This window comes from Suncus etruscus, chromosome 18, assembly GCF_024139225.1.
Source record: "Suncus etruscus isolate mSunEtr1 chromosome 18, mSunEtr1.pri.cur, whole genome shotgun sequence".
Taxonomy (NCBI): domain Eukaryota; kingdom Metazoa; phylum Chordata; class Mammalia; order Eulipotyphla; family Soricidae; genus Suncus; species Suncus etruscus.
Genome location: NC_064865.1, coordinates 55,013,021 through 55,039,195, shown reverse-complemented (window position 1 = coordinate 55,039,195; position 26,175 = coordinate 55,013,021). Strand labels below are relative to the sequence as shown.

At 41.9% G+C, this 26,175-nt stretch overlaps 1 protein-coding gene across 2 annotated transcripts in view; it reads right to left on the bottom strand.

Moving 5' to 3' along the window:
* The window catches only part of CARMIL1 (capping protein regulator and myosin 1 linker 1), a 343,844-nt gene that overhangs the window by 115,308 nt on the left and 202,361 nt on the right, over positions 1 to 26,175 (bottom strand). For both annotated transcript variants that reach the window (XM_049764942.1, XM_049764943.1), the window contains exons 13-17: positions 23,094 to 23,197; positions 20,487 to 20,564; positions 20,266 to 20,342; positions 15,656 to 15,760; positions 10,661 to 10,730 (exon numbers count right to left, since the gene is read on the bottom strand). In XM_049764942.1, the coding sequence (XP_049620899.1) occupies positions 10,661 to 10,730; positions 15,656 to 15,760; positions 20,266 to 20,342; positions 20,487 to 20,564; positions 23,094 to 23,197 (434 nt within the window). The remainder of the gene's footprint in view (positions 1 to 10,660; positions 10,731 to 15,655; positions 15,761 to 20,265; positions 20,343 to 20,486; positions 20,565 to 23,093; positions 23,198 to 26,175) is intronic.

Below are 26,175 nucleotides of genomic sequence, written 5' to 3'. Positions count from 1 at the left end.
GCCCGGAGCACCACTAGGCATGACCCCCAAACAAACAAAAGTATTATTCTCGTCTCATTACCAACTCTTTTCCAAAGAGAGGGTTAGAGAGAAAATACAGGGATTGAGGCACTTGCCTTGTATGCAGCAAAGGCCAATTCAATTCCCAACACAAGCATAGTGGAACAACCCCAGCATAAGGCCAGCATAAGGCCAAGAGTAGCCCCTGATACCACTAAGAGTGGCTCAACCCTGCCCATAACCCCACCAAAAAGGGGCAACCTATAAAATCCAAGAAACCCAAAAGCATATTATATTAATCAGAATATTTTTTCTTTTCTTTTCAGTAATGAAATTTTTGCTAGAGATGAAGCACATGGCAAGATTCAGTAATTTCCAACTTGACATCTCTTGACATCAATTATCTTCTTATCTAACAAGGAAGGAAAAACTATCATTCATTGAGAAGCTGTAATATATTAAAGAATATGTTAGTCCCACTTGTACTGGCAGCCCAGGGGATGAGGGTGGGGGATAGGGGACACAGAATGGGAATGGGGGTGGAGGGAGAACAACTTTGGGGATGGGAATTCCTCTAATTCAATGTTAATATCTACCTAAAATATTATTGTGAAATATATGTAAGATACTGTGGTACAATAAAATAAAATAGTAAAAATAGAATAGAATAAGATATAAACTAAAAAAAAAAAAAATAAAAAAGAATATGTTGGTCCCTTTACTCATCTAGGAAAATTCGAATTTCAAAAGCTTTTTTTAGGTACCAATGTTTAGAGCCAGAGAGGAGATATTAGGGTTATGGTGTTTGCTTATCATGTGGCCAACCATGGTTCAATCTCCAGTACAATAAATGATCCCCAGACCACTGGGGAATGACCCCTGAACATAGAGCCAGGACCAAGTACTTTCAACTGAGTTAAATTTGAAAATAAGAATTTTCTGGTACCCAAGCCTACTAATTTCTTTAATGGCTTATGTGTTCAGCAGAAGCCTGTAGAGATTACTATGATTTCTATTCAGGAATATTCTAGTTATATGTTTGCATTCTGTTCCACTTCTGAAGGTGAAAGCTGATTAACTCTAAAGTGACACATAAGAACTTACAAGGAAATTTCCACCTAGAAAGTTGTCTACACATATCTACAACCTATGGAGATGGCTGGCAAACACATATTTACAAAGCAATTGGCTTTGATCACTTAAGTTTTCTTCTCCTTTTCTTTCTTTCCCCTTTGCTTTGGGGGCCTCACCTAAAATTGTTCAGGGGTGGCTCCTGGCTCTGCGCTCAAGAATAACTCCTGACAGTGTTTGGGAAACTATGCAGTGCCAGGGATGGAACAGGGGTCAGCTGCATGCAAGGCAATAATAATAATAATAATAATAATAATAATAATAATAATAATAATAATAATAATAATAACGACAATAATAAATAATAACACCTCTTGTACTATCTCTTCAGCCCAATTTACCATTTCCTTGACATGCAAGCACCCTATTCCTTAATGCCTCATCCTCCTGTCTCAATCTTCATAATGCAGATTATATACCTCTGTCTTCACAGTTGAAAACAGAATCTTCCCAATCTGTAGATTGCCTTTCCATGCATAATTAAATTGATCCTTTTCTCCAGAGTCTGTTTGATGATGTTTTGATTACTTAATCAGCCCAAGAAGAACCTGAGCAGAGGAAAATTTCTCTTCGACCCCCTACACAGTGAGCAATAAAAATCAAGGGCATTTTTATGTGTTTGAAATCTCTCTAGCAATTCATTTGATCACATTTCTTACAAAAAAGCATTTTAAAACCATTTTTTTCAACCATGAAGAAGTTTGGAAATCACTGCTCCGGGCCTGAAGCATGGGAAATGGAATGAGGCGGCTATGTCAAAGCAGACAATGCCAAAGTTAAAGCAGAAATTAATTTATGCAAACACTTCAAAGAGACCCAATTTGATTTTCAAGCATGAAAAGGCACGTTCTTGAGAAGATAGATGTTAGCACCTATGTATTTAAAAATTCACGATTTGTTGTTAGCAATTTCTCAGTTGAGAAGGAAAAGTTCTATTTCATGTTAGAGAGAAAAATACAGTCCGTTTCTAGATATGGGAAATACTGGTGATATTTAAGTGTTCAACAGTGTTTGTTCATGTTATAAATAGCTTGACTGCTTGTCACATGTATATACTTAACATTTCTAATCATTGAAACAATAATTAAATACATCAGTAGATCCTAATATATGGATATATAAGGTACTTACACAATGGCCAAGCTAAGGAGAGCCCAGAGGAAATAAAAACAAAAATCATTATGAGCAATCAGTACAGTAAAAGCAAGAAACAAATCTCTATTAATCTCAGGTAAGAAAGCAAGGAGATGGGACAGGAAAAAAAAAAAAAAAACACAAAACTTCAGATGAAAATTCGTTCCCCATACAAAAATCAGAAATTTAAATAAGAAAATAACTGAACTTTAGTCCCAAGAACATTCAATTGAATCCACTGCTTAGTTGAAGCTTCAAATTCCCCAAAAGCTAAAGCTTTCCCCAAACAGTAAAAGCTTTTCCATTATAGTAAATGAAAATCCTTTTAAATGAATTTGCATAATTAGAGGCTGTGCCTGCCTTGTGCATGTAAAACTGGTTTTTTAAATTACCCTCATTTGGATCTCACACACTAGCATTATTTAAAAGAAAGCAAGATCAAAGACGAGTAAATGTGATTGAATCAGGGAATACTTTTGAAACGTTCAAAATAAAAATCACATTTCTTTCAAGAGGGAAGCGTCCTTTCACTCAAAAAAGATGAAACCTTTCAAATGCAACTCCAAGTTCCAGTGAGTAGTTAAAGATAATATTCAAAGACGCATAAAGCAGAGAAAGAACAGCAAGGAAGACACAAGTCTAGAGAACTTGTAATGATCCATTTCCTTCATCAAGATCACCAGCCACTTAACAAGTAGTGGCAAATAGTACAGATTTTAAAATGTAAAACAACACTCCAAATTATGATCTATCTCCTACAGGGATACAAAAATATATATAATATTTATTCGGAAAAATGTCCTGTCTCAAAAATTGTGAATGATAAAGTTTCCTCTACAACAAAAAAAGATTGCTGCCATCCTGTTCAAAAGGTTTTGAGTATTGTGTGTGTGTGTGTGTGTGTGTGTGTGTGTGTGTGTCTGTGTGTGTGTGTCTGTGTGTGTGTGTGTTTGGTGAGGGGGGCCACACCTGGCGGTGCTCAGAGTTTACTCCTGGCTCTGCACTCAGGAACCACTCATGGCAGGGTTGGGCAGACCATATGGGATGCAGAGATTCGAACCCAGGTCGGCTGTGTGCAAAGCAAAAGTCCTACCCACTGTGCTATGGCTCCAGCCTCTCAAAAGTTTCTTTTTAACTGAGCTTGATACCAAGACAATTTAGAACAAACAGGACACAGGAAACACACACACACACACACACACACACACACACACACCCCTATTTTCTAGATGAGAATTTCTAGTTGAAGATAGGTGTGGTCTATTATTATATTGCAGCATATATGCATCCTGTAGCAAATCATAGTTGCTGTTTCCATTCTCCCACTGACCTACTAGCAAAGAGATCCCTGAATGACAGAGCAAAAATGCTCCAGACACCCCACAAATCTGCCTTCTCACTTCAAAGCGGGTTGAATGACTCTCAAATGGAATGGGTTTGCTTCCAACACTTCTATTCACACCTTCTGTGATAACCTATTCATGGCAATTTTTTTATCTTCTCTGCTCTTTTTTTCTCCTCCTCATCAAAGCACCTGGCGATGAATCATGAAATCCCTGGTAGGGAGTTTCCCTTAAAAGAACTGTGCCCAACCTGTCTGCACCTTAGTCTGAGCCTCAGCATCTTCACTGAAGTGTCAGATTTCTCCCTTTCACAGAAAAGGAGATGAAAGCTCTGGGGATTAGTCCCAACACTTACTTATTCTTCTGTTGAGGTCTAAAGTAATAAGATTTTGGAACACAGTTTGGAATACAGATGTGTATGCAGCCTCATCCAGGTAGATGGGCACAGGGGGAAATTTCATCTGAATACCAACACCACCACTGCCTTGTACAATGATCTGCAAACACTTCCTCTGGGATGAACCTTGCAGGCAAGGCAACACAGACGTTTGGCTTAACATTTGCATAGATGTTAAATCCTCACCCTTTGAGAGGGAATTAAGATCAGTCATCTGGCATTCAGAGGAAGTCTGGGCCACAGAAACTTATTTGTTTTGTGTCCAAAATTCAGGGCTAAATTGGTAAGGCTAATTCTTGAAAGCTCAGAAGGGGATTTCCCCAAAAGTGATGTCATAAAAATAATTTAAACCTTCTAGATTAAAAAAAAAAAAAAAACAAATGAAAAGATTCTAAATACAAATACTGTATAAACCTATGCTGTCATTTCTGACATTAAAATAAGATTTGGGGCCAAAGAAACAGCACAGAGAGTAGGGCATTTGCCTTTTACATGGTTAATCTGGTTTCCATCACTAGTATCCTATAGGATCCCCTGAGCCTACCAGGAGTGATTTTTTTTTTTAAATAAAATCTTTATTTAAGCACCATGATTACAAGCATGATTTTAGTTGGGTTTCAGTCATAGACAGAATGACCCAGATTCAATTCCTCACACTCATTGGGACCTGAGTCCCATCAGGTGTAAAACTTGAACACTAAAAAAAAAAAAAAAAAAACTTGAACACTGATAGGCACGGTGCACAAAAACAAAGATTCCCTCACAGTAATTCTCTTCCTCCCCAGATAATGACTCACATATGTTAAGCTCAACACTGGGCCAAGTATTACTGCAACAAATGACCATAACCCCATGTCATTGGTGAGAATTCAAGGCTGAAGGGAGGACACTCCATTGTGCTTACCCAGGTTACCCAGGAGGTCTCTTGGATTACAAAATTCTCACCCTGTGCTTTGTTTCTCTTAACTTCCATGAACTATGTTTGGACAGAAATGAGCCCTTAACTACTGGAAGACCCAGGGAAAGAAAAGGAAATGATAACATAAAGATCTGAACCATCTTAAGGACCCAGAATTATTTTTCCTAAAGTACAGAAATTATTCCCCACCCTACTGAAGTAGCTACACCCACACCCCACAATTGCCACCAGGTCAGTGACCCAACGTCATCACTTAACCGTTGATTTCTGCAGACATCTAACTAACCAAAACTACAAATATGCCATCTTGAGGGCTCTAGGGGTTTCTCAAAGTGAGGGTATTCAGCCTTTTCCCCACCCCACTAAAATTCCAGAAGTCCTGGAAGTCATTAGACATGTCCCACAGTAACTATCACATCAGCTCACTGTCATAACTTCATAGATGGTGAAATTCCTGTTGAGCCACCTCCATATTTTTCAATATTGGCACCCCAATAGGAAAACACCACATTAGAAATAAAGGTAGCCTAGAAGCCACCTAAGCTCAACAAACAAAACCAATAGCCTTAACTGAAATGCTCCACTAGCAAACCTTCAGACAATAATTCAAGTGACCCCATTGTGAGATATAACAACACTCACAAATTTTCTTTTACTGAAATCCTCCTCACCCCGATAATTACATAATTACATTGCCATTAAGCAATATAAAATTATTTTGTGCCTGCCAAGGGCACAGGCTTGGGATAGTTGGAAAAGTGGCGACAATGGTAGAGGGAGTAATACACTGGTGGTGGGACTAGTGTTAGAACAAGGAATGCCAGAGACAACTGTATTAGAAACACTTTTGTAATCCATGGTGTTTAATAAAGTAATATTTTAAAAGAAATTATTCCTTAATAGAAGGTCAATTTCTGGACTTATCAACAAAGCCCTCAGAGATTGGAAAGAATATGAGCCCAAATTTCAAATTTAAGGCGTTTTTGCGTTGGAGAAAGCGACTCCATAGGGTATAAATATCTGCATGGCATATTTTTTTAAGCACTCAATGTGTATTTCTTCTCATTCAAATCGATTCCTCCCTCTTTCTAGGGAATACAGAAATACCCCACAATACTCCAAGGAAAACTCACCAGGGGAGACGAAATGAACAGCAAAGGAACCAACATATGGGGAGAACAAGAATAAATTGCTGAAGCAAAGTTATTCTAAACTTCCCATCTATTAACATTCCATTCCTATTTTAAAGGTTATTTCTCCCTCCTCTCCCCACAAAGCTCAGCTACCCTATGAAACGACGATCACTTCTGAAATGTGATCACTTCCATCACATGTTTACAAACTTGACTTTATAATTAATCAGTGGTATGTTGCTGTTTTAAAGTAGAATTGCTGGTGTGTTTAAAAACAGGAAAAAACCCTGCAAAGCCATTCACTGCCATTCAAAGTCATTCACAAGTCATTCTCTGCCTCCTTGGCTCGGGCAGGGTGATGACTTGGTGTCGCCTGTAGGAGGCGCTAAACCCATTGAGTGTCAACATCCCCCAACAAGCACAGAACTTCCTACCTCTCAGGACTGTCAACCACTCATTTTAGGGGAGAATCATCCCTGTGGAAATGACTTTCCGAGATGTTAATGGTGACATTAATTTGCATTTCTCACTACTCCCAGGTGGGGCCATTTCTCTGATCATCAGAGAAGGTTAAGTGATTATTTTTACAATATTGACTGGTATTTTAAGCAGGGAAGATTGCGTCTACTTTAGCTCAATAGAGAATGAACAGACAAAATTACACATATAAATCATTTAAAAATTTCAAGTTACTGAATGTTTTTTTTTTCTTGTGAGCTATATACAAATATTCAAGTACCATGGTTTCTCCGTGAATAATATGAAACCTCAGAAATCATAAAGAGAGGTTAACTCTCTCATGAAAATAAGCAAAATAAAAGCAAATTAAATTTGGACATCTATTCCTAAGGGAAAAAATGACAAGGCAGACTAATTTTGAAAAATAATTTTGTTTTACTTATTTTTATGAGCAGCAATAACACTGATGACTTTTTTTTTTTTACCTGTTAATACTATCCTGGTAATGGTTTGGGTTGAAATAATAAGGCAAACATGGAACACTGCACAGGCACACTTATTACTTTAAAAATGCTGGCACCATTCTGTGGTACAAGCTAATGAGATAGTAAGTGAACAAGAACAATATCCATAGTATCCTTTTAGCACTTAATTCATAAATAAAAGGGAAAATGAATTTGAAATTATAATAAGGATAGCCAATACTACCACTAGCAAAGATTTCACCTACATTTCTTAGTGAAGCCTAAATATAGAGGGCAGAAAGACAGGGTATTTGCCTTGCATGGGGTTGACCCAGGCTCAATTCCTGGCATCCCATGTGACCCCCGAACCCTGCCAAGAATGATCCATGAACACTGAGCCAAAGGCAGCAACACTACCAGCTGTGACCCTCTCCACCAAAGCAAAAAGCAAACAAATTAATAGGCTAGAGAGGTAATACAGTGATAATGCTGTTTGTCTAGCATGAGATTGTGGTCACAACACTGATTTGAACCCCAAAGCTGCGTATCCCCTCCCCCCAAGAACACAGATCAAAAAATGAGCCCTAAGGATAGAGCTAGGTGTGGTCCCTGACCACCTTCATGTCCCCAAAATCAATAACATAAAATAAATTTTATAAAAATAAAATACACAAAAAGGAAAAAAGCCTGCTAGCCAATGGATTTAATTCCCTGAAAAAATGTCAAATTTAACTGTTTTTGGTGGGTGGGGACACACTTGGTTGTGCTCAGGGGTAGTTACTCCTGGCTTTGCACTCAGGGGTCATTTCTGGCATTGCTCAGGGATCATTTAGGATACCAAGAATGGAACCTGGGGGATCAGATGAACGCAAAGCAAATGCCCTACTTGCTGTGCTATCACTCCGGCTCCAGGGCTAACATTTTCTTACGTATGAAAATCTTGGTTTAGAGGCCAGAAGACAGGCCAGGACAAGGCACTTGCCAGGCATATACCTGACCCCGATTTGATCTTAGCACTGCAGATGATATTCTCACTGCCACCAGGGGCCATGCCAAAGCACAGAAGCAGAAACAGTCCCTAAGCATAACTGGCAAAGGCCTGCATCCCCCAACCCCATAGATGCGTTGGCCTTACACAGTTCACCTAATAAGTAAAGCCATATAGCGATATCAAACAATGTCCTTTTGAAAAATAGCTCTTGTTAACTTATTTGAGAATGAATCGATATTCCAATAAGTACCAATGTTATTAACAACCATCAAGCGAGAATGCCCTCATTTTGGTTCTGTCATTAAAAATGAATTCTTGCAAGTTATCATGTTTATTCAAGCTTTGATTACAGAATTAAAATATCTTTTATTCATAGTAGTCGTGATAATCATAAAAGTAAAACTGCATGTGTGTCATTGCTAATTCAGTAGTCTGATGGAATAAAAGTGTCAGGTTTAAGCCAACTGGCTTATTTTGATAAAACCATTCTCTATCCCTGTTCTTCTCCATAAAGGAAAAAAAGAAAAAGCCAGCTTTTTTGCTGGCAAGTTTCTTAATAAAATGCTGGTAAACAAACTAATTAGTTCATATTACCAGAACTGGTTTCTCTTTCATAGTCTTTATAAATAAAACAGCATTGGTCTACACATAAAAATTTCATGCAGGAATAAGTTTATAGGATTTTTTTTTTGCTTTCATTCCTTTATTTTTTAATGTTTTACTGTTTTCCCCATAAAAAAAGATGAGTAACCTAGCTTTGCAGTAAATTGTAAAGCTGGGGGAATCCATGCCAGGCCAAAAATATTGGATCTCACCATCTTTCTCCCTTTCATCTATTTCCCTAGATGCTGTTCAGTAAATTGGCTTGATATATCCCGCCCCTATAAAAGACAGGCATACCACACAGTTGGTATTGACTCCGACTTAAATTTCAGTTTTTTAAAAAATCCTACACTAACAATTTATATGGTAGGATTTCAGAAATCCATTTCTAGAAATTTCAAAGAGGTAAAGCATTTGACCTTATTATTTCACATCGGTGTAGTACCTAGTATGATGTAGAATTTTAAAAAAACTAAGCTAAGGGGCCGGGCGGTGGCGCAAGAGGTAAGGTGCCTGCCTTGCCTGCGCTAGCCTTGGACGGACCGCGGTTCGATCCCCCGGTGTCCCATATGGTCCCCCAAGCCAGGAGCGACTTCTGAGCACATAGCCAGGAGTAACCCCTGAGCGTTACCGGGTGTGGCCCAAAAACCAAAAAAAAAAAAAAAAAAAAAAAAAAAAAACTAAGCTAAGACAAAAAATTGCTTATCAGAAAGTTCCAACTTAGCTGGGAAAATGTCACAAATAAACTAAGTCACTAGATATATACTATGGGGCTCTGCATCCAGATGGTCTCAAGCACTAGCAACCAAAAAATTGGGTTGGGGGGGGGGGTGTATTCCAAGGATTAGATGCAGTGTTGGGGAAAAAACCCACAGGACAGACATCTCAAAAGCAAACAATCTTCACAGTTCCAACACTCCTGAAAATGCTTCTTAAAGAACTTCTTCAAAAAAGGGGGAAAATGAGAGAGAGAAAGAGTGGTGGGAGAGTCCAAAGTGTCTGCCACAGAAGCTGGCTGGGTTCAGAGAGAAAGTTGGGCAGGAAACTAAAGGACATAAGGGCTAGAACTGAACACTGGTGAAGGGATTAGTGTTGGATAACTGTATGACTGAAACTCAACAACAACAAGAGAAAAAAACAAACATTTTTTTAGCTCTGTATCTCATGGGGTTTGATTAAAAAAAAATTGACTAGTTAAAAAGGCAAGAAATAAACATATTACTGCTCTCTTTGAGGGGGAAAAATTATCAAAAGAATTTCCTTCAACCTTCCAGGCAACTGAATGCAGGTAAAGTCCTATAGATAGCCCTGCAGAATGTTCTGGAAAGAAAACTCAGTGAACAAAGGCCCAGGGAGAGGAATGAAGAGACTTTCACCTCCAGTACCAAAAGCTGGCATCATGTTTGACACACTGGGTTAAGTCAGGCTCTGAGGAAGTGGTTGGTACCTGATATTTTCTTCCTGATCACCCTGTTTAAGAGTTTCAAGATGGCCCAAGATCAGGGTCCCACTTAATAAAGTGACTTTTAATTCCATTCTTCTCTATGTTTTCTTGGAAAAGCCATGCTCCAAATCACTAGGATTTGGAGAAACATCTGAATTTTCCTGCCTTAAATTAAGATACTAAATAGTAAAATGAGTTATAAGGCAAGTCACCCCCTTTCCCACTTAAGCCAAGCTCGGCTTTCTACACATCCCTGTAAGGAGCATGGGATGGAGTATAACCATGAGGTGGGTTTTAGGGGAGAACCTATGGTTCAAGAGCACAAAGCTTCAATCTCAATTATTTAAGCAAATGACAAAAAGACTAGAAAGGGGGGGGGGGTGAGCACACATACATAAATATAGCACAGATTGTAGCAATACATAAAATAGGCAAACACGCTTCGATGCTTTCTGAATACTGCTTCACGTGTGTTTTTTTTAATAAAATTCACCCTATACAGAATACAAAAACTTCTCTGGGGCATGTTTTCTTGCATCATGTAAAACATGCAATCATAGTATCACACTTTTTTCCAACCAAGAGATGAAGTCATTTCCAGCTCCTTGTCTCCTCCCAGGCCCTGCCTGTGTCTGCTCTTACCTCACAATTGCTGAGATCCAAAGAGACGCCCTTCAAGTTATGGTTGCAAGCCAGGCCCAGCAGCAGTGCTCTGAAGGGAAAATGCACAGGTTAGAGGCAGAGCACACATGTGGGAGGAAACATCTGTGACTGGATCAAGCCTAAAGCAAAAAGGAGGATTTTCCAGATCCCAGGTCAAATGCCACAGACCCCCTCACTTGTCCAAATGCCAATACCTTTCTGCCTCCCAACAGCAGTGCCCCAAACTGCTCCTAGAACATTCTCCTGTTGAACATGGTGAAGACACATTCGAAATGCAAAAACCAATGAGTCTGCCATGTATGCCTTGTCAAATTACCCAACAGCGCATCCAATTGCACATGGAAATAATGTGCATCATGATCAGCATGATCAAGTCCCTCTGCATCTGCTGGAGAAGAACCCCTTTAATTGTATTTCCAATAGCAGTGAGAAACTGTTACTAGGATACCATAACACATTTAGCTGTCTTAAAGGAATGTGCTATTGAACAAGTAAGGTCCCCTGTATGAAAAGATATAAAATCTTAGGACTGAGGACTCAGGCTGGCAAAAGGGACAGCATTGTTGGGAATGAGCCCCCAAGTCTTCTGTTTATTTGGGAGGTTGGAGGGCAGGGAAGAAGATATGCTCAGGGGACCAAGTGGTGCTGGAGATCAAACCTGGGACTCCTTTATGCAATGCACTGCCCCTCGGAGCCATCTCCCGATCTGAGCCTGAATTTGAGTGCATGATCCTGTCTGTCTCTCCCTGTGAGTCATCACAAGGCCGAAGAAATCAACTGCTCTAAAACTCTGCATCGGGAAGGGATGGGGCTCATCACAGGTCCTGGCTCATGGCTGAGAGGAATGAGATGGTTCCGTGGGCATAAGTCAGTCTATCTGATGCCACCTGGGGTGCAAGGCCAGGAGTACATGAGTTCTCACCCCATAGGTGTGATACTGAAGCAAGGAAGCCTAGAGACACTCACGAACCACTTTCTTGGGGGACCCTAAAAATAACATGCTGTGGGCCCAGAGAGATAGCACAGCGGCGTTTGCCTTGCAAGCAGCCGATCTAGGACTAAAGGTGGTTGGTTCGAATCCCGGTGTCCCATATGGTCCCTTGTGCCTGTCAGGAGCTATTTCTGAGCAGACAGCCAGGAGTAACCCCTGAGCAACACCGGGTGTGGCCAAAAAACCAAAATAATAATAATAATAATAATAATAATAATAATAATAATAATAATAATAATAATAAATAAAATAAAAAAATAACATGCTTTGTTCTTCAAAGCTCCCAGAAATGTTGTATCTCAGGCACACTCTGCAGTCAAACACAACTCAGGGGGAGCAGATACAGGCTCTGTGGCACATTGGGCAAAGAATGTCTACACTGACTGCCATGCCCAACGAAGTGTGGCTCTCAGAAGAAGTTGCATTGGTTGGGGCCAGAGCAATAGCATAGTGGAGAAAGCTTTTTCCTTGCATGTAGTTGACCCGGGTTCAACTGCATCCCATATGCTCCTGAGCACCACCAGGAGTGGCTCAAAAACAAAAATAAAAACAAAAACAAACAAGAGAAGTTGCAGGCTGGAGCAATAGTGAAGTAGGTAGGGCACTTGCCTTGCCTGCGGCCTACCAGGATTCAATCTCACCATCCCTATGGACTCCCCAGCCTACCAGGAGTGATTCCTGAGTCCAGAGCCAGGAAGTAACCACTGAACACTGGTAGGTATGGCAGAGAGAGAGAGAAAAGTTGCATTGATTTAGCTAATTCTTACTAAAGAACATTCCACATTCCTGCAAGGAATCAAACATGTCTGAGCTGAGGCAGGGGCAACAACCTGTTTTAGGATCCCCTTGGCTGTCAGTCCTCTGGGGGACAGCCCCCCCCTTGAGGAAAAGCACCCTACCCCAGGTGCATCACCTTCAATGGGGTGCATGCATCCCAGATCTGACCAATACCAAGGTATAAGGAGCCAGACTGAGGGATGGAGAGTGCTCAGAGATCCTAAGTCAATGCCTGTTTTACAGGTGTGAAGCCGAAAGCACCAACACTGCTACCAACCACCCAAAGTTTCAAGCTCCTGAGATCAGATGGATGCAGAACTCAATTAAGGGGCAGGCATGAAAGTGTAATCCAGTTTTAAGAAAAATGAGAGGACTGAGGCAAGAACTGTGAGTGCAGCCTTGTGCACACCCTGCTACCAACAGACTAATATGGGTTTCTGATCTGCTGTTGTTTCACAGAATATTTATATTCATATTTTTTGGAGATGGGGTGTTTATGGTATAAAACCTGCCACAAGTAAGTATGTGCACCACTTAAATTCTTATCATACCTCAACAAAAAAGTGGAGTGCAAGCCCAGCCTCGCCTTGCCAATCTAGCAAAGCTCTGAAAAGGAACATTCCAGGGGCCGAAGAGTGAACACAGTAAGTAGGGCATCTGGACATGTGGACAACCCAGGTTTGATCCATGACGTTTCACATGGTTCCCCAGCACTGCCAGGAATGATCCCTGAGTGCACAGCCAAGAGTATAATTGAGTATGCCCCCACTCCTAAAAAAAGGCCATTCCAAGCCACAAACTCCAGGTCCCAGGGAGCTCTGACCAATGACTTCCTTTCACTCAGCCTCAACTTCCCCAGCTGTCACCTGGGAAAAAGGAATGCTACCTACAGAATTCATTTTCAGTCATGAAATGTTTTCCTCACACTACAATTCTGAGTGTGTAACAAAGGCCTACAGAGAGCATGATTTTATAGAATCCAATATTCCCATCTATCCTAACAGGCGACCAGCTCGAATACTAAAACCAGAAACACAGCAATGTAACTATTAAAAATAGAGCCCAACAAATCAAGAATCGGGGTGGGGATGGATAAGGCTATAAAGCCAACTACAAGCCAAGGAGGAGCAGTTCGCTCCAAGAACACCCAGGAAAGAAAGAGAATATCTGCTCTGAAAGTTTTATCACTGAAAATCCTTAAAATCTGACAACCCCCCCTTTTTACACTCTGTTTTTGTTTTGGGTCACACCCAGCGGTGCTCAGGGGTTACTCCTGGCTGTCTGCTCAGAAATAGCTCCTGGCAGGCACGGGGGACCATATGGGACACCGGGATTCGAACCAACCACCTTTGGTCCTGGATCGGCTGCTTGCAAGGCAAACACCGCTGTGCTATCTCCGGGCCCCCTTTTTACACTCTGAAGGATCGAGTCTAGCCCTGCCCAGTCCTCAGTGCCTCTGTGGTCGCCAACACACAGTAGATACTCAAAAAAATATTAGCTAAATGAAGCCCAAAGTCAATGAGCCTAATGGAGCTATAATGAGTCTCCCGTGCACACTGTGGGTGCTGATAACTTTATTAATATTCATATCGTCTCGGCACAAGGCGTCGACTATCGCGAGGCAGCTGGTTCGCGGGAAGAGCTCTAACACATCCATTCAATATTTTTCAAAGGGCCTGTGAGCACATCAGTTTCATTTGAACATTCAGCTGGGCCCCCAAGGTTCCCCTTGTTTGTCAAAAGGTGCCACTCAGAATAGAACCACCTCTCACCTCTCCCAAAAAAGGAAGAAAGAAAAGGCCATTCACAATTAGCTTCATTCTCAGGCAAAATGAATGGGAGAGATTGATTTTAACGACTCATCCAAATGAAGCTGGATTTACATGTCAGCTGGGAAAAGGCGTCTGGGCACACATGATGCGTACATATTCATAAAGTCCTCGAAAAATCTGTTCTTGCCCATCAGAGAGCGTTTGCTTCTCTGGACCTTGAACATGGGAATGTTCCCTGCTTCTGGCTACAATAAACCGAAATTTCAAGGATAATTATTTTCCAACCTTCAATCGAGAAGAAGCTTTGCTAGTAACCACCCTCAGGATATTAATGGAGACATAAGTTGGCAGCTGTGTAAAAATCCAAACCGATAACCTCGAGTGACATGGTTCATTTAGAGGCTGAGGCACCTGAAAGTTGATTTTCTTGCTGCCACAAATATGTCTAGAGTTTGGGCAACACTGTTAAAGAGCAATCCTTGGAATAAATTTTGATTTAAGAAAAACACATACGGGGCCGGAGAGATAGCATGGAGGTAAGGCATTTGCCTTTCATGCAGGAGGTCATCGGTTCGAATCCCAGCGTCCCATATGGTCCCCCGTGTCTGCCAGGAGCAATTTCTGAGCCTGGAGCCAGGAATAACCCCTGAGCACTGCCAGGTGTGACCCACAAACCACCAAAAAAAAAAAAAAAAAAAGAAAGAAAAAAGAAAACCACATACACAAGATTAGACCTAAAATGTACTGCACGATGTATAAGGCCATGATTCCTGGCAGCGTAACTTCTATTGAACAGGGACTGAAACCCCAAACTAAAAAAAAGATTGTTTTCATAGAATATGCAATAATAGGGTGTGCCACCCCCAAAGAATGTGCAACAATATTAAAAGGCTACAATCTATTATTTCCCTTGGTGTCACAAAAATAAAGACAGTTTATTTTCTTTCAAGTAAATCATATTTGCTTAATTTGGATTTTGGATTTTTGGTTTTAGGGTTTTTGGACTATCCCTAGCATTGCTCAGGAGACCACATGTGAAGCCAGGAATCAAACCTAAGTTGGACACATGCAAAGCAAGTGCCCTCTCCACTGTCCTATCACTCTGGTTCATTAAAAAAAATAAAAAAAAATTATATATATATATATATATACACACACACACATACACACACATACACACACACACACACATATATATACATATATATATAGTCTTATATAAGAAGCAGAAGAGGAGAGAGATTCCCATAAAGTAAGAGAAATTAAGCACCCCATAAGCTGGGATGTGGGTGACTTGAGAGTGGAGTGAATGACAGCCCAATTTCCCCTGCCTTGTGTATTTACGATCACGCATCCTTCTCCCCTTGCTTCTTACACACACAGGATTACAGACTGAACTTTCAAGGCTCTGAAGAGAATAAATTCACCACTTACTTTAGAGGTTCAGGAGACAGTTTTGTGCCTGAGAGGTTGATCTGCACCAGGGCCAAAGAACTACTGAAAAACTGCTTGAAAGACAGGGGCACTTCTTTTCCTTTCCTGAAAAAGAGCAGACAGACATATCTTATGGGGGAGTCCACTCCCATGGAGTCACTCTCTGGTCATTGAACATGAAGGAACCCATGTATCCGTTCTATTTTCAATAGATGCTTCAAGGCAACAAGAAAATATTATGTGAAAGTAAAAATAACGTAACACAATTAATAGTGGTAACAGCTCATTGAGTCCTGAAAACATTTTTTGTTTGTCTTGGGGCCACACACAGTGGCTTTCAGGGGTTACTCCTGGCTCTGTGCTCAGAAATCACTCCTAGCAGGCTTGGAGGACCATGAGGGATGCCGGAGATTGAACCGGGTCACTGTGTGCGAGGCAATATGCCCTTTTGCTCCAACTCCTGAAAACATTTTACATCTGATTCTTTGTACAGAATTCATGCTTTATTTACACTAGCTAGTTCAGAAAACTCCATGATGCTCAGATCTTTTTAGGGGGTGGGGACAGAGATGGGCCATGACCAACAGTGCCAACACCTTAATCTCTATACTATCTTCCTGGCCCATATAAAACAGCCAAGATGTCTCTTTTGCAATGATTTAAAGAGGTTCCTCTCTGGGCAGCACCTAATAAATGAAGGAGCACTACCTGCACTGTCAAAGGTTTTAGTCGCCGCAGAATTCAGAGGCTACAAAACCGAGCCAATGCTGAGCTAAGGAAAAGCACAGCCAGTCTAACTACGGCACTGAGTTGCGGTGATCAGTCTCTTTCTCAGCTCTTCCATCCATATTGCCGAATTAATCATCTCACACCAAGTATCAGAATAGCTGAGCGTTAGAATACAGAACTCTCGAAAGGAAATGCCAGGAACCTCCGATTATGGAGGGCGAAGCAGAATGAATCATGCGAGGCAACAATAAGACAAAATCAACAGCACAATTAGAGCGCTGGAGAAAAACCAGACCCTGGCATGCAAGCAGTCAGATTGCTTTGTCCTATTGGATGGAACTGCTGGAAGGACCAAGTCCCCAGATGGAAGGCAGTTGGACAGATGCTCAGTGGACATCAGCATCTGCATTCCTAGTCCATGAGGGATTAAAGGTCCTTGGGGTGGATGCAATCCTAGAGGTCCACATCAATCACTTAATATTTAAAACTAATACTTATATATAGAGAAAACCTGCATATATTTGGAAAAGGCTTCTTTTTTTTTTTTTTTTTTTTTTTTGGTTTTTGGTTTTTGGGCCACACCCAGCGGTGCTCAGGGGTTACTCCTGGCTGTCTGCTCAGAAATAGCTCCTGGCAGGCACGGGGGACCATATGGGACACCGGGATTCGAACCAACCACCTTTGGTCCTGGATCGGCTGCTTGCAAGGCAAACGCCGCTGTGCTATCTCTCCGGGCCCAGAAAAGGCTTCTTTTAGTGATAAAACTGTATTAATTTTTTCATTGTAACCCAAAGGAAAACCAGGACTGAATACGTATTGTCACATTAGAAATATTACAATCGGGCCCGGAGAGATAGCACAGAGGTGTTTGCCCTGCAAGCAGCCGATCCAGGACCAAAGGTGGTTGGTTCGAATCCCGGTGTCCCATATGGTCCCCATGCCTGCCAGGAGCTATTTCTGAGCAGACAGCCAGGAGTAACCCCTGAGCACCGCCGGGTGTGGCCCAAAAAACCAAAAGAAAAAAAAGAAAAAAAGAAATATTACAATCATAAATGAATTGTTAATAAAAATATATATAGTTCTTTAAAAAAAAAAAAAGCTTCACTATGAATTACCAAGTTACAAGACTATTCATGATTGAGTTTTAGGTGTATACTATTCCAAAACCAATTCCTTTACCTATATCAACTTCTATCCACCAAAATGCCTATATTTTTGTTTTGTTTCGCTTTATTGGGGGCTATACCTGACAGTGCTTAGGGGCTCTGCACTCAGGAATTACTCCTGGTGGCACTTGAGGGATCATGTGGGATGCCGGGGAACAACTGCATGCAAGGTAAATGCCCTTATAGTGACTGTACTATCACTCAAGCACCTGAAAAACATTTTTAAAAAGAAATAGTTCAGGCAATCTTCGAAGAAATATCAACCAGAACTTCTAAGAAAATGGAAAAATCACTTTTGGAGCATAAATAGTAGACATTTCAAAACTATGCTGGTTCTAGGTATTTTGGGGCAAACAGATCTTTTTAAGTTCTCCTGTTAGCATGTCTTGGTGTTGACCATTTCAATGTTCCCAACTACTCATTGATCCTTCCTTGGGGAAGGTCATAATTTGACACAACTGAAGCCAGTAGCACCATATGGGTCCCTTTGGCTATTGGAACCAGAATGAGCAGAAATTATATGATTTCCAAAGAAACATCTTACTAGGCAGCGCCTGTGCTAACATGGTTCTATGTATTCTGCTCTTGAAGTCAACTTTCTAGTAAATGTGGCCCCCACAAAGGACATGTTGCAAAACCACTGACCTTGAAAGCCAGAGAGAGGGTAGGCGGGAAAGGGGCATCATATTACCTCAAAACAACCTGCCCTGATCTGACTCATACACATGAAAGGACCTGTGAACCAAAACATGAACAGCCTCGCTAACAATGCACCCGGTACCCATTCACACATAATGACTAAGAGCTTTCTATGACTCTATCTGGTTCAGGTGCTGGACTGGATGAAAGATTTTAATCTCAACTTTCCATTCCGAAGATAAAGCTTTTTGTTGCCACAATTCTGTTCTGCAAGATTAATCGTCCAACTGGAAACTAGTAGGCATAGAACTCATAGAAGCTGAAAAGAGCTAAAAATGATAATCTTTAAGGTCTACATGATCACCTTCTAACTTAGTTCCTCTGTCAATGACAGCTCCCCCAAAGCACGACTTTATAACATCAGAGCTGACAGTTTTCACAATGGATCCAGATTCCCTTGGAGGCTCTGACTACAGAGCACCTTAAAAAAAAACTCTCAACTCCTCATACAATTCTACCTTAGAGCTGACTCTCTGTTCTTATTCTGCTGAGGTACTTGGGCATTTAATTTTTAATTGCCAAGATTGCATCAATAATAAAGTTTTGAACCAAAGCTACTTTAAAACAAGGGCAGTTAGAGGCTGAAGCGATAGCGCAGTCATAGGCATTTGCCTTGCACGAGCTAACCTAGGACAGACCTCGGTTCGATCCCCAGCGTCCCATATGGTCCCCCAAGCCAGAAGCAATTTCTGAGCACATAGCCAGTAGTAACCCCTGAGTAGTAACCACTGGGTGTGGCCCAAAAACCAACCAACCAACAAACAAGTAAACACACAAAACAAAACAAAAAAACAAGAGGAGTTAGAGGCCGGAGTCATAGCACAGCGGTAGGGAGTTTGCTTTGCATGTGGTCAACATGGATTCAATTCCCAGAATTCCATATGGTCCCCTGAGCCTGCCAGGGGCAATTTCTGAGCACAGAGCCAGGAGTGACCTTTGAGCACCACTAGGTATGACCCAAAAACCAAAAAACAAAAGGGGAATTAATCTGTAAGGCACAAATGCAGAAGAAAACATGCTAAACAAATAAGTGAGGGTGATTCTTTGAAAATATAAATTTATTTAATCCACCTTAAAAAAAATGGAGATTATGAACATTAAGCATTCTAATAAAATTACTTACATTACACAATATATATAGAATATATAACTAAGATAATATTGTTTCAGACTTGTGGACATAAATATATATCATAAGTATCAGGCTACGTTAGCATCTTAGAAGTTTCTCGAAATGCCATACTACTAAAACACATGCTATTTCCCAAGATTCTTCTTCATTCTCCTTCCATTTTAAGCTGTTGTTCTGGATGAGAACTTGCTGCCTACTAATTTACTGTCTTAACTTTGCGAATGATCCTAAGGGGGAAAGATAGATTGGCCCTTTCCTTCCATAAGTTAAAAAGCACAAAGGTTTTGAAATGACTCCTCTCTCTGCTTCTGGGATATATATGTCTACAAGTCCATGACTGAGAAATACAACAACAGTTTCTCAAAGGGAATTTACTAGGTTGGAGAGAGAGTAAGCAGATAGGGTGTCTGCCTTACATGCAGCTAACTTGGGCTCTCTCCTGTCCCCCATGTGGTCCCTAAAGCCCAGCCAACCATATGCAAAGTAAATGTGGGGTGATCCTTGAACACAGAGCTAGAATAAAGCCCTGACCACAGTTGGGGGTGGCCCCCAAACAAGTGAATAAATAGACATGTACTGTGTTAAGACTAAACACAAGGTAAATAATACATTATCATATAGCTACCTAGAGAGACAGAAAGGAGTTTTTGCTGAGAACATTAAGCTGTGGTAGAAAACTAAGAATAACAAAACTTTGGAACTTCAAGGCTTTATATTCATAGATAACGGTATTTACAGACAATAATATTCCATTTATGGTCAAAGGCCAGGTGCAACTGCCTTATGCCTGACAGGGACCTTTTATCACTGTTTTTCATATCAGGACAAATTTCTCTGGGAGCCAAATGGTCCTTGATGATAAGAATATCAGGAAAAGCCCATACCGGTGAGAGAAAACCGTTCTGGAAACATTGAGCACAGCTAAATATTGAAGGCAGCCACGGAGAAGAGCTCCACAGACCTGAAAAAGCAATAAAGGCATTTTTATTTTCAAGTATCTTAGGATTCAGAGAATATCTTATTAGAGAGAAAGCCCCTTGCTTCCCATCTAACTAGTTGTTCAAAGACCTCCCAGAACCCCTCGTACAATATAAGTAAGTGTTACCATGTCCAAGGAACATTCAGTATTGGATAAGTCCAAATGTACAATGGCATTTGGCTGGGCCAGAAAGTTGTACATGTACTAAAAAAGAAAAAGAATAAAAAATTAGATATATTAGGATGGAAATCACACGCTGCCACAAAATGTCAGCTAAAACGTTCAAATACACTTAAGCTAATCTTCTACAATCATCCCCATCCCTAGACCATAAAAGCATTTTTTCAACCTAGTACTTTCTCAAGCACACAAATTCAAAAAACAGTCACAATAAAGTTATGCATCCGTTTTCTTTTTTTTTTAAGGCCAAATGGCACCTTGGCTTCCAGATGTCCACTTTTTAATTACACATGACTAAGTTTTCCTGATTGAGTACTTTTATGAGACAGCACTAATTAATCTTAACTACCAAGGCTGAAATGCCACCTGAATTGCAGTCACCCAATCAAAATGCTAATAAACTTTGAAAGTGCTGGAAGAACCAGCTCTTGAATCAGAGCATAGCATCATGCTAGACTCTGCTGTCCAACATAATAATTGTTTCAGCCTTCATTGCACCCAAAATTTAGCAAGTGAGCATTAGTTGTTTGTTGTTATTGTTGCTGCTGTTTTCATTTCACTGAAAGCTATGATAATTCAGGCTTCAAGAGAGTCACGAATTCCACCCTCAAACTTTCCCCTTGACCGTGTGAGGCCATATGGATAGTAAAATGAGTATTATTCTCTAACTGCACCATGATGGAAAACTGTCTACCAGCAACTGAGTCCAAATTCCCAGTATTAGGCACAGAGGCAAATCCTCCTCTGTTCACGGAGTCAGTAACCCCAGCCATGCTTATACTTTGTGGGTTTTTGTTTGTTTGTTTGGCTGGTTGGTTGGTTGGTTGGTTGGTTTTTGGGTCATACCCAGCAGCTCTCAGGGGCTAGTCCTGGCTCTATTCTCAGAAATTGCCCCCAGCAGGCAAATCACCATCCATCTTCATGCAAGGCAAACATCCTACCGCTGTGCTATCTTGCCGGCCCGTTTGTTTTTTATTTTGGGGCCACACCTGGCTGCATTCAGGGGTTAATCCTGGCTCTGCACTCAGAAATCTCTCCTGGCAGGCTCGGGAACCATATGGGATGAAGGGAATCAAACCCTGGTCCCTCCTGGGTCAGGGTACAAGGCAAACATCCTACAGCTATGCTATCATTCCTACCCCAAGGCATGCTTATACTGAGCCTGACACACCCCTTGGTTGAATCATCCTTTAAGATCCTTAAAAATCCTCTCTACCAAGGGACTCAGAAGAGCAAAGTGCCATGACATAAGCAGTTTCAAATAACCACCAGAGAACAGACCCTATTGTGTATGAAAAGTTCCGAAGGAAGATCATCTTGCTTTCCAGGGAAGGCCCTATCTTGGGGGCCACCCAGTCAGTCCCAGCCTGGTACCAAGTACTTCCTCTGGGCCACCAGCTGGGGGAGCTCCAATCACCCACTCCAATAACAGGGTCCTTTTGGGCCCTAGCTTTCCTGTAGAGGGGCTCTGTGGAGGTCTTTTCTCTGCTAGGACAGGCCAGAAGAACTCCTTCCTGCAGCAGGGAAGGGGCACAAAGTTTGGGAGTGGGTGGGGTAGGGGCCGCTGCAAGTTCACTAAGCCAAACCTCGTTATTCCACATATTCTGGGACATTCAGTGTCCCTGAAGGACACTGAAACAAGGTCAGTTCTCGGGGTGGGAATGCTGTTGAAAGGGCTGGAGCACATTGCTCATATGCCCAGAGCCAGGTTTGATCCTAGATACCACCTGATTGATCCCTCAAACACTTTTCCACCTCTGCAAGCAAGCAGAAATCCTTCCATCCTGCATTGTCTAATCGGGGTAAGAGTGGTACGTCTTGAATACCTATTTCATGTACCTAAATACCTGAAGTCAAGTAAAAATTTCTTGGGTAAAAGGGGATCAATAGTGGAAAACATTACCCTGCTCCGAAACACTTCACAAACTCGTCCCTAATGATGTCAGAGTTGTGATCATGGAGATGCAGAGACACATGTCTGAGGATCCACAAAAAAGAACTATGGAAGTCAATTAGAAATGACTGCAGGGGATGGAGTGATAGGATAGTGGGGAAAGTGCTTGCCTTGTATACAGCCCATATGAAGTCGAATTTTGGCACCCCTCCCATGGTCTTCCAAGCTGCCCAAAGTGATCCTTGAGTACAAAGCCCTGAGTACTGCCAGGTGTGACCCAAAATGAAGAGGGAAGGAGGGAGAAGGGAGGAAGGGAGGAAGGGAGGGAGGGAGGGAGGGAGGGAGGGAGGGAGGGAGGGAGGGAGGGAGGGAGGGAGGGAGGGAGGGAGGGAGGAAGAAAAGAAAGAGGGAGGGAAGGAGGGAGGGAGGGAGGGAGGAAGGGAGGGAGGGAGGGAGGGAGGGAGGGAGGGAGGGAGGGAGGGAGGAGGTAGGACACAGGGAAGGTGCTTATCTTGCAGGTGACCAAGGGGTCATTCCTGAGCACAGACAGGACGCTCCTTTGAGCACCAGAGTGTGACCCAAACTCCACCTCACCCCGTTTTTACACACACACACACACACACACACACACACACACACACACACACACACACACCTACCGAGAGGTCATCTCCACGGAGAATATTCCCTGAGAGGTCTAGGTGGCTGAGGGTGGAAGCGGTCAGCGGGTTGGCACTGAGTGACTGAGAAAGGCTGTTCACCCCTGAAATGCCAAGTAGACACATGCTCAATTATCACTCTGCGAAAATGAAAAAGGCTGAGGGCTCTATGACGGCCCGTGACCCTGTTAAATTGCAGGGCTCAGGTTAGCGTTAAGCACATTCCCCAGGGGCAGCTGTTACTGTCTGTGACAAGGCAGCTTAAGAAATGGAAAGGAACATCACTTTGTTCCTATGTCCAATGTGGCCACAAGGAACTTAAATCTTCATAAATGCCCGCAGTGTAATGCATCATTCTTTTTTGTCTGTTTGTTTGTTTGGGTTTTGGGGGGGACACACTCGCTGGCACTCAAGTGTTACTCCTAGCTCTGGGCTCAGAAATCGCTTCTGGCAAGCTCAGGGGACCATAGAGGATGTCGGGGCTGGAACCTGGGTCTGTCACAGGTCGGCCACATGCAAGGCAAACACCCTACCGCTATGCTATCACTCCAGCCCCCTAATGGATTGTTCTTATTCTCTTCCTTCTGCCAGGCGAGCCATGATTAGTGCATAGTCTTCAAACAGTACAGGCGCAAAGACAACTTGAAACACTTCACTGAAATCCAGGACACCGCAGCTCCCCTTTAGGAGCACTCAAGGCAAACCGTAAGAGTGAAATGGATTTCGTGATGAATGAGTAAAGGATGTGTTCATGAGGAAAGATGCCAACAACATGGCCAACTGATCATTAATGCTTTCACAACATAAACGGCTGAGGAGAAGCAGGACCCTGTGAGGGGGTCTCCAAGAAAAAGAGTAGTGCAGTATGGGGTTGGTTGTCTACTCCAAGCAGAGAAGGGATGGCAGGGACAGCTCAAGGGGTTACAATCTCATCCTCCTATTTCAGAAAGTCCCAAAGAATAACTCTGGCATGAGTCAGAGAGAGGCTGTGATTCCATTTCTCTAGAGTGAGTCCACACTGGGGTACACCTAGAACAGAACCCAGAAGAATGAGAACATAAAGTATTTGATGCCCCAGAAAGCATTTCTTGACCATCAGCTCCACATGGAATGAGTGCTGATAAATATCAAATGTTGAGTATTGAAAGCTCTATGTAAAGGTATCCAAGCTTTGTCCTTGAAAAATTCAAGGTCCATCACAGCAGAAATCAAATAACCTCCAGGACAAAAAGTGATACCCCAAAATGCTAAGTTATTGTAACAAATGTTTATTGGAAGCAGATTGTGGAACTAGTGAGACTTTCTGGGACCCAGAGAATATTCAGTGAACCTCAAAAAGCCAATCTAGGGTTCGGAAAATAGTACAAAGATTAAGGCACTTCTTGATATGTGGCTGATCCCAATTTAATTCCCTCTACCAAAATATGGTTCTTTGAGCACCAACAGGAGTCACTCTCCTTAGCATAGAACCAGAAATAGTCCCTGGGCATCACTGAGTATGCCCTAAAACCCAATACAAAAATACATAGATTGATACATAGACAGATAGAAAGACAACAGACAGGTGATGACAGATAGACAGAAAAACAGACAGACATTCTGATTGGTCACAATCCAGTTGAGGGTATTACCAAGGAGGAAAGAAACAAGGAAGGGGCCGAAGAGATAGCATGGAGGTAGGGTGTTTGCCTTGCATGCAGAAGAATGGTGGTTCAAATCCCAGCATCCCATAGGGTCCCGAGAGCATGCCAGTAGCAATTTCTGAGTATAGACCCAGGAGTAAACCCTGAGCACTGCTGGGTGTGACCCCAAAAAACCAAAAGAAAAAAAAAAAGAGAACAAGGAATAGCAGTGTGAAATGGATAGAGACTTGACTAATTATGTTTGCTCCAAGGAGCTGTCATGGATTCCTGAAATGGCTCTTTCTAGAAAGAATGCCTAGGATTGCTTGCACAGCCAACTTCCTTTATTCTGTATTGTAATTAGTCATTTGAATGCACTTTATAATGAAATAACTGTATCCAGAGCACAGGAGGGGAAAAAAATCATTCTTCTCAAGGAAGCCATTTATAAAATGATTTGTTCAGTGATGTGTATGAAGGAAGACTCAATAAATAAATTCCAAAATTAGGTCAAATTAGTCTTGATACCAAAATGTACCTTGACAAGCGTAGGGCGCTTGGCAGCTGGCCAACATGTGAAGAGAATCAGGGAAGGCTCGTAGAATCAGGGGGCTGAAGGCTGAAGGCTTTCCTCCCCCCTTCTCTCGAGCCCACTTTCATGGGAGGCTGGTGGTACTAAGCACCCTAATAGCAGGAAATTACCAAAATACAGGATGGGGGAAACAAATCTGAGCTCCGACAGCCCAAACAAAACACAGATTTAGATGCCATTCTCGATTGGAGCTGTCAATGATTTGGGCCATTCTTCATTATTTATTTTTGGAGTATTTACAGCTGGAGAAAAGGTGGGACCAGATGGCCTGAACTGACATAATCTGGCAAGCGGCTGAGCATGTACTAGAAATCCAGAGCACTATCAGTGAGTTATCAGCAGAGGAAGAAAAGAAGATTGGGACAGACAGTATGGATGTGGGGGGATATTTTTTCACTACAGGGGAGAATGTAGAGATAGGACAGCAGGGTAGGCACTTGCCTTGGATGTGGCTGACCTGGGTTTAGTCTCCAAGGCTGCAAGGAGTGATTTCTGTGTGCAGAACCAAGAGTAACCCCTGAGCTGTACTTTCTGAGCAGAAACTCCCTTATACCCAACAAAGTGGTAGAAAAATTCTGGATGGCTGGAAAACACATATATGCATCATGCCTGTCCACTTCACATGCATGCTTTCCTCTGTCTTTTAGTCTGTTTTAAGGATCCACCAACCCTGGAGGTAAGTTGGTGGAGCTTAGCAGTACAGAAAACAAAAACTTGGAAAGGTCAATGGCCATTGTACAGGCTTTCTAATCATCCCTGTAAGCGGTCAAGTCTAACTTCTTGTATGAATAGCAACCGAGCTGCTGAGATTCTAAGAATGAGTCCATGAGAGAGAAAGTTAGGATCAAACTTCGTTGGACAATCTGGC